At 56.0% G+C, this 11,647-nt stretch overlaps 1 protein-coding gene across 1 annotated transcript; it reads right to left on the reverse strand.

The window, feature by feature from the left end:
- Positions 1 to 251: 251 nt before the first annotated feature.
- LOC149307575 (succinate dehydrogenase [ubiquinone] iron-sulfur subunit, mitochondrial-like) lies at positions 252 to 3,061 on the reverse strand. Its single transcript, XM_089537244.1, has 8 exons — positions 2,950 to 3,061; positions 2,731 to 2,876; positions 2,549 to 2,634; positions 2,174 to 2,310; positions 1,638 to 1,754; positions 1,132 to 1,233; positions 890 to 1,012; positions 252 to 521 (listed from the first exon to the last, which is right to left on the reverse strand). The coding sequence occupies exons 1-8, from the start codon at positions 3,031 to 3,033 to the stop codon at positions 444 to 446; spliced, it is 873 nt and encodes a 290-aa protein (XP_089393370.1). The 5' UTR covers positions 3,034 to 3,061; the 3' UTR covers positions 252 to 443.
- Between the last annotated feature and the right edge of the window lie 8,586 nt (positions 3,062 to 11,647).

An 11,647-nucleotide genomic window follows, 5' to 3' on the forward strand; every position in this document is an offset into this window, starting at 1 on the left:
CCAGCAGCAGCCCCTCCGTCCCAAAACCAGGCGCGGAGGAAGAGTCAACATCCATGGGGCCTTGCTTTGCAAAGTGGGCAGTGGTTGTCCCCAGTGCACCCAAACAACCCAACCCCCCTCCGACCCCTGAGGCCCCTTGTCCTCCCACTCCTCCATCCACCCCAAACCAGAGCCCCCCAAGAGCCGGCCATGGGAAGAGGGGCCCGTCCTTGGAAAGGCAGGCAGGGAGAAGGCAGAGTCCGGAGCCGAGGAACAGGCTAACCAAGAAGCACTTTATTAGTCCAACAAGGGCTGCTGCGCGTGCGCCAAGCGCCTACGGAGAGAACACACACCAAAAGCACGGGGGGGGCTGCCCCCAACCCGCTCATTCCCTCCGGAGGAATTCCCTCCGGTTCCCAGCAGGAAGCAGCAGCCGTGGGGCTGCGAAGCAGAGGGTCCGGGGCTCAGGCAAGGGCCGCTTTCTCCTTGTACGTGGCCATCATCTTCTTGATTTCTGCGATGGCTTTGCCAGGGTTCAGCCCCTGCAAAGAGAGACGGAGCAAGTGGCCGAGTGCAGCATCCCCCCCAACACACACACTTGGAGCAAGGTCAAATGAGGGTCCCCTGCAGAGAAGCCCCCAGGGACTAAGGCCTGGGAATGAGCTGCCCCTCGTGTAGGGAGGACTCAGTCCAGCCCCAAAGGGGACTGACCCTTCCCCCAAATGCGACATGAGTACCTGCCTCCTTCCAGAAGCGAGGGTCGAGGTTTGGATGGGGGCAGCCAGAGGAGGCTAGCCAGGCAACGTCTGCTCCGGCAGATTCTCCAAACGCCTGTCCTGGCAGCCTGGATTCAGCCCCATGCGACCGGGATGAATTGGGGAGAAAGGGAGGGAGCAGGGGAGGCACCCACCTTGGGGCAGGTCTTAGTGCAGTTCATGATGGTGTGGCAGCGGTAGAGGGAGAAGGGGTCCTGGAGCTGCGCCAGGCGCTCCTCCGTGTATTCATCCCGGGAGTCAATCATCCAGCGATAGGCCTGGAGGCAGAATGGGGATGAGCCTCAGCATTCATGCCCCTTGCCCTGTCCCCCGCTGTCCTCCCTTGCCAGACCCTCACGCCACCGGGGCATGCGTTCAGCCCGCCCGCCCTGCTTACCTGCATGAGGACAGCTGGCCCCAAGTACTTGTCCCCGTTCCACCAGTAGCTGGGGCAGGAGGTGCTGCAGCAGGCGCACAGGATGCATTCGTACAGCCCATCCTAGGGGCAGAGGAGGAAGGGCAGCCGTGGGGAAGGCGGGAGACATAGCTTTCTCCCAGGCCCAGGGGCCACAATACCACCCCTAAACCCTCCTCTCCCAGGGCAGTGGCAGTGGCAGTGGCTGCTTCCTCTCCTCCTCCTTCTCTGCCTGGGTCCTGAGGGAGCCTTGGCCAAGCAAATCAGGTCAGAGGAGAGGGAAGGAAGGAAGGAAGTAAGGAAGGGGGTTGAGGGGCTCAGCTGTGCCCAGTCCCAAGTTCAATCCCCAGAAGTACTTCCAGAGGAAGAGGGCAAGGAGCCCAGTGAGCGTGGAGCAGGCCAGGCTGGCTGCGTTGGCCTGAGAGCAGCGGCCTTTGTGGAGCTCCGCAGAAGGGCTGGGAGAAGCAGGGAGCAAGGCTACTACTGACCAGCTTCTCCCGATCCTCGATGGACTGGAGGTACTGCTCTTTGCCTTGCTTGGACTCGTCCCTTTTCTTCAGGTAAGGCTGGATGGCTTTGTACTGGGCATAGAAGTTGCTCAGGTCCTGAGGAGAGAAAGGCAAGGAGAGCCAGGGAACTTTCTGAGACTGAATGCAATGAGAGGCGGAAGCACCGCAAAGGCTGCCTGCGCTGGAGAAGCCCCGGCCCTTTTCTGATGGAGAAAGCAGGCCACCTGAAGCCTGGCTGGCTGGGGGCTTCAGAGGGGGCTCCGGAGACACCTGCCCTCCTCCTCCGTGGGAGCGGTTCTGGGGAAGGCGGCAGGGCTTTTATTCTCCCCCTTTCCATTGCTGCCTGGAAATGATTCCAAAGCCAAAAGAGGAGGACAGGGTCCCCTCCCTGCGCAGCCAGACTTGGCATGCTCCCCCCTGCATCCATGCGCGCGCACAGCAAGGCAGAGGGGCAAGCCGAGGGCTGCCTTCTTTCCCAGGGGTCCACAAAGGCCCTCTGCCCAGGGAGCGCTTACTGGGACCAGGTCCTTCACCACGAACATGTGGGGCAGAGGGTAGATCTTGGTGACCTTGCCGAGGTCGGTGTCAATGCGCTTGGTGCATGCCAGCGTGTTGCCCCCGCCGATGTTCATGGCGCAGGAGCCGCAGATGCCTGTCGGGGGGGGGGGGGGGGAGAGAGAGCCAGCCGTCAGCGCCCTCCTCTGCTCCTCCTGGCCAGGGCGGCTTTGCTGCTGCCTCTGCCTCTGGAGAGCCAGGGCTGAGCCTGGCAGCGGTGCCCAGGCCTCCCGCTCTGCCCTGGGCGCCTTCCCGCAGGGGCCCTGCTTCCAAGGAAGGGCCCCCGGGGCCCCCTCTGCCCTGCCCTGCCCTGCCCTGCCCTGCCCTGGGCTTGCCTTCCCTGCAGGAGCGGCGGAAGGTCAGGGAGGGGTCCACCTCGTTCTTGATCTTGATCAGGGCGTCCAGGACCATGGGCCCGCACCTGGACGGCGGGAGAAGCAGGCAGAGACAGCCCTCAGCCCCGCGGACTCAGCCCCGAGGCCCGGGCCCCCCTGCGCCCTCTCCCGCTCCGGCTCACTTGTTGAGGTCCATCTCGTAGGTCTGCATGCGGGGCTTCTCCCCGGGGCTCTCCGGGCTCCAGCGGTAGATGGCGAAGCGCTTGATCCGCGGCGGAGAGGCGCCCGAGGAGGAGGAGGAGGAGGCCAGGGCTCTGCGGAGGGGGACCTGCCGGGAAGAAGGCTTGTTCAGGGCCAGGGCTGCCTTCGGAGGGAGCCAGGGAGGGAGCGACCGGACTCACCCCCAGCAGCCCGGCCGGCTTCGCTGCCTTGGCCGCCGCCAGGGTCACCGCCACGGCCTTCGACGCCGAGGCCGAGGCCGCCATCTTCCTCCTGCTGCGTCTGCTTCCGGGAGCGCGCTGACGTCAGAGGCGGAGGGCGCCGAGGCCCCGCCCCTCCTGGCTCCTCCCCTTCCGGTCTTCCTCGGAGTTGGCTGGGCGGCGGGTGCCTTGTCTCCTGCTGCGTTTCCCCTTCTCGCCCAGCTCTGGCCCAAAGGGAGGCAGAGGAGGCCATTCCCCCGAGAGAGAGAGAGACAGAGAGAGAGGGATGGATGTAGCAGAAGCATCTTGATCTATAGACACAGATAGAATCATAGAAGCGTATCTATATGTCTGTATCTGTATCTATAAAACAGACACGTGTGTCTCGTGTATATACCTAGATCTCATATATATATACACACACACACACACCCCAGAAGAATGTATGCATGTGTGTGTGTGTGTGTATCTATATCTATATCTATCTACATCTCAGAAGAATATATATATCTACAGTAGATGCAGATGGGCCTTTCAGCCGCTTGCCTGGTTCTGGCAGCCCCATGAAGTGAAAGGCAGGCAGGGCAACCATTTGTTTTATCCCTCCATAAAATGGCTGCCGCTGCTGCTGGTGCCAAGCCTCCGGTTCCCTTGAGACGGTTCCTTGCCTGAAGGGCAAGACAGAAGAAGAGATCCTGCAGGCGACTCTCCGGATGGTAAGCGCTCAGATGGCGCCTGCCTTCCTTGTTGCAGCAAAGGCAGGGCACAACGTGGGCAGAGCGGTGGGAGAGGCTGCCACGACTGGCCTCCGCAGGCCAAGGTCTCCCTGTTCCTGATCCGTAACATGGAGGTCTTCTCCCAGAGAGGCGTCTGCTGCCCGGCGCACCCACCTGCTCCTTGGCCAGGCCCAGTTTTGCAAGGAAGGGCATCCCCTCGCTTAGCGGAAGGTGCGTTTGGGAAGACAGATCCCATCATCTCAATGACTGCTGTGTCCAAAGTCCGGTCTTGCCCCTTCTATGCCACGCTGGCTGTCGCCTTTGGGAAAAGTCTATCTCAGTCAGTGAATTCAATAGATAGTGAAGTTCCCATATCGGTTTAAACTTGCATGAAAGGGACAAGGATAGTGGTCCAAATGGAGAGTTTGGTTGCTAGATTTGAGAAGGACGCTGCTTCCCTTTGGAAGATGATGCTTTCGTTCAGAGATGTCCATTTGAAACAAAGCAGAAAGGCAACTCAGGACAAACCAGTTCAAGCGCATCTGTCTGGGCCAGAAGTATTGCAAAATGTATTTAAAACAACATCCGTAATACATTCTCATCCAAATAGGCAAAGTTTGGAAAATGGAACAGAGAATCCGCAGAGGCCCACAGAGCCCTTGACCCTGGGTCCCGCCTGCGCAGTCCATGCCCCCTGCGCCCCCAGTGATGCCGCTGCGCATGGGGAACGTGGCCCCTGCCCCCTGCGTCTGTGGCAGCGCTGGCACAGCTTGCCTAGGTCTTCCTGCATCCTGAAGCACTTCTTTTGAACTCCTAGAAGAAGCTGTCTTTTCAGTGAAGCCCAAAACATTCCCACCAAACCCTCTCTTCAGGGTCTAGAGATCAAGGGAAGTCACGGTGCTTCTCTATTCTGCTCTATTCAAGATGGCGGTGACTCCACAGGGTTACATAAGGGCAATCAAAGTGTCCTCTGCATGGGAGAGCAGCAGGCTGACAGTGGGCTGGGAAAGGGAAACTGGGACCAGAACAGGGAGGATGGGGACTATGGGGAGGGGGAGCCGGGGCGGCTTGGCTCCCCCATTCCTTGCCATGGTAAGTCAAGATGGCTGCTGGGAGGGAGGCACTCAGGCCAGGAGGAGAGGGAGGCATATGGAGGCAACAGTCTCACTGTCTCTTTATGAGGTCCAGTCCATTGAGCGTCCATCTCTCTTGAGCTCTACCCTCACTGTTTCCAAATGTGGTGTCAGTCAGAAATTAGTGTCAGAATTGTAGCCCCTTTTCCAATAGAGGAAACCCATTGTAACCCTTCCAATCCCTCTCTTCCCCATCTCTTTTCTGTGATTGCAGGATCTCACCCAGTTGCAACTGAACGGAAGTGAAAAAGTAAGTTGCAGATTACATCTGTGAGGAAGGATCTGCTTAATGGGGGGAACTGGTGCTGAAGCTGGAAGCCTTTGATCTTTAAGACACCTTCCCCCCATCATGAAGCCAAATCCCATGGAGGTGCATTTGAAGGTCTATTTGGGGGTGTCAGGGGCTCTTGGCCAGCCAAGGCCAAACCCTCTTGGGGCTTGTTGCTCTCCATAAGGGCAGATGGGCAACAGGAGGTCAGCACCAGAGGCTGCCCCCCGCCTGCCCTCCTGCCTGCCCCCTTGCTCTTCCCAACGTGCCGCTTCCCCCTTTTGCTGTCAGCCACGGCTGCCATGCCACTCACCCTCTCCTTCCTGCCTTCAGATGCTGCAGTTTCCAGAGTTTGCAAAGGGTCTTGACCAGGAGACAGTGGTTCTTGTCCTGCACCATGCGGGGGGGTTTTCCCGGTAAGGGATCGCTGGTCCTCCCTCTGGTTCGCTTTTGCAAATGGTGTGGCTGTGTTGGATGGCATTGTGGCCCCAGGGGAGATCTGGCTGAGCATCATTTAAAGGGAGGACACAGGGACTGAGGATGGCAGAGGGCCGTACCGCTGCTGGGGCTTCTCTGCTCGAAGATCCACCTGCCCCAGGGTTTGTTTGGTGCTGTGTACTGACACACTTTACTGCTATAAGATGAACATTATTGATGGTAAATTGCGCAGCAGATGGCCTACAGCAGAGAAGCATCGCAGCCCTTTTGCTGATGACCCCAGCATCCTCACAGTCAGTGGGAGGACTGGGCCCTGAGTAACTCACTCTCCAAGACTATCCCCAAACAGAGAGGTGTCACTAGATCTGGAGCGGGGCGACAGAAGCAGTGGTGGCCATATTGGACCCCTGCCCCAGTCCCTGCCTCCTCTTTGCCTGTGGCTGGCCGGACAGGAGGCTGGTTCCGTGGGTGAGACACTGGGCCCCTGCCCTGCCCTCCTTTGCTGTGAGAGGGCAAGGCAATGTTCTGCAATGGGGGCATCTTTCCCGCTTTTGCAGAGGTACCCTGGCTGGGGGCAGCAGGGGGGGCAGTTAAGATGGACTATGGCCCATTGGCAGTCACCCCTCCGTGCTTTTACTGGTGAAGTCAAAAGACCCCGCTCCCCCAGTAATGCCACTGCTTGGACAGCAGTCCAGTCCCCATGGTTGGCTATGAGGGGCATGGGCTGAGGTTGTTGGACTCCAAGGGTTACAGAATCAGGACTTCATAGATGGAATGGAACGGAAAGTCCACCTCGTCCAACCCCCTTCTTCCATGGAGGAGAAGACAACTAAAGCATTCCTAAAAGATGCCCATCCAACCTCTCACGGTGAAACACCACAGAGGTCAGTGGCGGTCAAAGCATGCTGAGTAACTAGCCAGCTGCAAGGGCCTGCCGCTGGTCACTCTCAGCGCAAGAGGCCGCTGTGGAGATCTCGCCAGAGGAAGGGCCAGGTGGGCAGGGAAGGGAGATTGCTTTTCACAGCAAAGTCCAGCAGTTAATTTGGAAGCTGGATGGTGAGAATCATGGTTGGATTATACCACCCAGAACCCCCCAAGTGATCAAAATGGAGTCTTTCTTTGGATCTTTGGCTAAATGGAGAAGAGACACAGGGATCTCACCTTCTCTCATTGAAATCCTAAATCACACACCCATAAGGGCTGGCTTGCGATGCTAACAAAGCAACCATCAAATAATGAATAGCACAGTATCTGATGGGTGGACAGGAAAACCAAATGGCAACTACAAGTTACGATGCGACTGAGCATGAAGCAGCACTTGGAGCCTTGGACTAGGGCTCTGGGGCCCAGGGCCAAAGAAGCCTGCCAAGGAGCCTGGAGCTATCCATACTCTGCCGGCCCCAGAAAACCTCCACCGCCCACCTTCAGAGCCCCCCCTTCAGCTGGGTATGGGGGGGTAGGACGGCGTATCCTGCCAGGTCCCCCTCCCCACCGTTTAAGGGCAGCCTCAGAAGGAATCTCAGCTTAAACCTGGAGCCTTTCGCCTACAGCGCTGCTGCTGCTGCTGCTGCCAGAAGGGGGCGCGAGGGAGCAGGGAAGGCAGCGCTTCCTGGGCTTCAGGAGGGAGAAATGCTTCGCTTAAGTTTCCTGCTGAGCCTGAGCTTTCTGCTTGGTTTGGTGATTCAGGGCCTGGCTGGGAGACCTTTTGGTCAGGACTTTGAACCTCATCTTCCCCCCCCCCCCCCCGCTTAGTGCAGCCACTGACTCTCAGCTTTAAGCCTACCTGCAAGGGCTGTCGGGCAACGGCACCCAGAAGCCCATTACATAAAGTACAAGTCAGAATTTGAACTCTCAACAGCAGGATCAGCAACCCTTCTGATAGATAGATAGATACACACACACACACACACACGGAAGTGCCAAGCGCAGAGGCATCCCTCACAGAGCAAAGCCAACGGCCCTTTCTTTCCTCCTCTGTCCAGCTGTAAGTGTTTCTAGCAGCATTGGCATCAATGGACAACAGAGAGAGGGATGCAGGGAAAGAACCTCTTTTTGCAAAGCCCAGCATCCCTGGCTGGCTATTGTTGGCTTAGGCTGCTGGGAGTTGCAGTCCAACCAATTAGAACAGCCCCTTCATGGATGCCAAAACCTATGGATACTCTAGTCCTATCAAGTGCAATGGAGCAGTGCAATGGCCCTCTGAGACTGCAGTCGCCATCATCCCTTCCCAGGCTGCTGGGAGTTGCAGTCCAACCAGTTAGAAGTGGCCCTTCATGGATGCCAAAACCTATGGATGCTCTAGTCCCATTAAGTGCAATGCAGGAGTCAAAGGGGACCCTTCTGGTCCTCTAAGACTGCAGTCCCCATCATCCCTTCCCAGGCTGATGGAGTTGCAGTCCAACCTATTAGAACAGGCCCTTCATGGATGCCAAAACTTATGGATACTCTAGTCCTATTGAGTGCAATGGAGCAGTGCAATGGCCCTCTGAGACTGCAGTCCCCATCATCCCTTCCCAGGCTGCTGGGAGTTGCAGTCCAACCAAGTAGAACAGCCCCTTCATGGATGCCAAAACCTATGGATGCTCTAGTCCTATTAAGTGCAATGGAGCAGTGCAATGGCCCTCTCAGACTGCAGTCCCCATCATCCCTTCCCGAATCCCAGGCTGCTGGGAGTTGCAGTCCGACCTATTAGAAGAGGCCCTTCATCTGTCAGACTCCCCATTATTGTCCTCAATTACAACCTTGCAACTGACTTGTAAACCTAACAGCTTTATTGAAAACAGTGATACATACAAGAGAAGTGTCTTTTATTGTCAGGCCGGAAGGTACATATAGAGTAGCCTATGGTTTATGTGACCCCAGAAAGCAAAGCCTCTCCATCAAGCCAGAAAGCTAATGCATAGGACCCCTCTTTCCCAGGCAGTGAGCAACCTCCTCCCCAAGGAAGGAATGTCCTCCAGTCCGGGATCCTTGGCCAACTCCAAACAATGCAGTTCCCATGCGGCCGCGTTATCTCCCCGCTGCACCTGTGGCCTTGAAGCACAAGCCATAACCCACAACTAGACTAATTCCCATTGAACCTTAGCAGCCTATAAGCATAATCAAGCAGCACTACAAACCCCATCATCCCACAACCCAACATATCTAGCAGCCCCTAAAAGTATAATAGCAGCACATTAAAGCATAATGGAACATGTTAACATAACATCCTGTAAGCAATAGGCAGTGTATGTTCCAGTCTCCAGCTCTTTGCAGACCAGGCCTGTGATGGTTGGGGGACTGCCTCCACATTCCAGCCTTAAGAAGCCCATGTTCTAACAGCCGGTCCACCTCTTTCTAGCATGTTCTATCAACCCATTGTAACATCTGGCATTAAACCAGCTGCTAACTTAATCTAATAATAGTCAAACAAACCCCGAAACTTCTAACCCTCATGACAGAAACCCCAAATGAATAAATGAATGAACGGGATTCCTGGCACCATCATCCCTTCGCAAGCTGCTGGGAGTTGCAGTCCAACCAATTAGAACAGGCCCTTCATGGATGCCAAAACCTATGGATGCTCTAGTCCTATTAAGTGCCATGGAACAGTCAAAGGGGACCCTTCTGGTCCTCTGAGACTGCAGTCCCCATCATCCCTTCCCAGGCTGATGGGAGTTGCAGTCCAACCAATTAGAACAGGCCCTTCATGGACGCCAAAACCTATGGATGCTCTAGTCCTATTAAGTGCCATGGAACAGTCAAAGGGGACCCTTCTGGTCCTCTGAGACTGCAGTCCCCATCATCCCTTCCCAGGCTGATGGAGTTGCAGTCCAACCAATTAGAACAGGCCCTTCATGGACGCTAAAACCTACGGATGCTCTAGTCCTATTAAGTGCAATGGAACAGTCAAAGGGGACCCTTCTGGTCCTCTGAGACTGCAGTCCCCATCATCCCTTCCCAGGCTGCTGGGAGTTGCAGTCCAACCAATTAGAACAGGCCCTTCATGGATGCCAAAACCTATGGATGCTCTAGTCCTATTAAGTGCCATGGAACAGTCAAAGGGGACCCTTCTGGTCCTCTGAGACTGCAGTCCCCATCATCCCTTCCCAGGCTGATGGAGTTGCAGTCCAACCAATTAGAACAGGCCCTTCATGGATGCCAAAACCTATGGATGCTCTAGTCCTATTAAGTGCCATGGAACAGTCAAAGGGGACCCTTCTGGTCCTCTGAGACTGCAGTCCCCATCATCCCTTCCCAGGCTGATGGAGTTGCAGTCCAACCAATTAGAACAGGCCCTTCATGGACGCCAAAACCTATGGATGCTCTAGTCCTATTAAGTGCAATGGAACAGTCAAAGGGGACCCTTCTGGTCCTCTGAGACTGCAGTCCCCATCATCCCTTCCCAGGCTGATGGAGTTGCAGTCCAACCAATTAGAACAGGCCCTTCATGGACGCCAAAACCTATGGATGCTCTAGTCCTATTAAGTGCAATGGAACAGTCAAAGGGGACCCTTCTGGTCCTCTGAGACTGCAGTCCCCATCATCCCTTCCCAGGCTGATGGAGTTGCAGTCCAACCAATTAGAACAGGCCCATCATGGACGCCAAAACCTATGGATGCTCTAGTCCTATTAAGTGCCATGGAACAGTCAAAGGGGACCCTTCTGGTCCTCTGAGACTGCAGTCCCCATCATCCCTTCCCAGGCTGATGGAGTTGCAGTCCAACCAATTAGAACAGGCCCTTCATGGACGCCAAAACCTATGGATGCTCTAGTCCTATTAAGTGCAATGGAACAGTCAAAGGGGACCCTTCTGGTCCTCTGAGACTGCAGTCCCCATCATCCCTTCCCAGGCTGCTGGGAGTTGCAGTCCAACCAATTAGAACAGGCCCTTCATGGACGCCAAAACCTATGGATGCTCTAGTCCTATTAAGTGCCATGGAACAGTCAAAGGGGACCCTTCTGGTCCTCTGAGACTGCAGTCCCCATCATCCCTTCCCAGGCTGATGGAGTTGCAGTCCAACCAATTAGAACAGGCCCTTCATGGACGCCAAAACCTATGGATGCTCTAGTCCTATTAAGTGCCATGGAACAGTCAAAGGGGACCCTTCTGGTCCTCTGAGACTGCAGTCCCCATCATCCCTTTGCAGGCTGCTGGGAGTTGGAATCCAGGGGTCCCCAAATGTCCTCCATTCTGCCCTTGGGTCCCTGTGTCTCAGCCCCAAGAGGAAGGGTCTGCCCCTTGACTTGTCCCAGGCTGCCTTGGTCCTTCCAGCCCCAGAGGGCTGTAGTAAAGCCCAGTGAGGAGACTGCGGACGGAGGGCCTTCTTCTGTGGAGCATGGCGTCCAGCAGGAGCCCAAGGCTGGCCGATCGGTCAGCCAGAGAAGTCCAGCTCCTGTTGCTTTCCATGGAGGAGCAACCTGGGGCCCTGGTTCAGCTGATGAGCTCCTCCCAGAAGAGGAACATTGCTTTCTATAGGCATGCAGCATCCAAACTGGTCCAGGAAGGCTTTTCTCGACGGCGGAAACGTCCCGGGCCAAATTTAAGAAGCTGAGGCAGGCCTTTTATGCCTCTCTGGAGAAGTTCAATGGGGAGCCTCCTGAGGAGCAGAGGCCCCCCTATTTCCAGAGGCTCCTCCGCTTGTGGGAGCTGGCTGGCTGGCTGGCCGCCCCAAGTGGCAGCCCAGGGGCCCCAGGTGAACCCAAGGGTCTCTTGCTCTGGGGTGCATTTGTGGATTCCTGCTGCTGCCAGGAGGGCTTTCCTGCCTTTGGCAGTTGGTTGTGCAAAAGAGATGCTGTCTTTTCAAGGGATGTGTGCCAGAAGATGCTCAAAGATGGTGCTGCGATCTCCCAGGGCAGGCTGTCCTTGGAAGGGCCCTTTCTGGAGAGGCCTGGCTTGGTCATGCTAGTAGCTCCTGGGAAAAGAGGGGGCAAGATTGAGAGAGAGGGGTCCGTGGTATTCTGGGTCTTCCTGAGGGTTCAGTCCAAGGGGGTCTGTTCATGGCCAGAGAGAGATATAAGACTCTCTCTGTGTGTGTATATATATATATATTAATTTCCAAAAAGATCCAGCTTGTGAAGATTAAAATAATGAAGAAAAGACGAGTATGTTTACGCATTGTCAAAAAGATTGTCAAAATGTCTTC

Source organism: Sceloporus occidentalis, unplaced genomic scaffold (assembly GCF_023333645.1).
Source record: "Sceloporus occidentalis isolate IW3139 unplaced genomic scaffold, rSceOcc1.0.p SCAF_8, whole genome shotgun sequence".
Taxonomy (NCBI): Eukaryota; Metazoa; Chordata; class Lepidosauria; order Squamata; family Phrynosomatidae; genus Sceloporus; species Sceloporus occidentalis.

Excerpts from the sequence above, each read along its gene's own strand:
- LOC149307575 (XM_089537244.1), bottom strand. The coding sequence starts at position 3,033 with ATGGCGGCCTCGGCCTCGGCGTCGAAGGCCGTGGCGGTGACCCTGGCG. Across the intron at positions 2,635-2,730 it reads TACGAGATGGACCTCAACAA|GTGCGGGCCCATGGTCCTGG; the intron begins GTGAGCCGGAGC and ends CCCGCCGTCCAG. Across the intron at positions 2,311-2,548 it reads CCGCCGCTCCTGCAGGGAAG|GCATCTGCGGCTCCTGCGCC; the intron begins GCAAGCCCAGGG and ends CCCCCCCGACAG.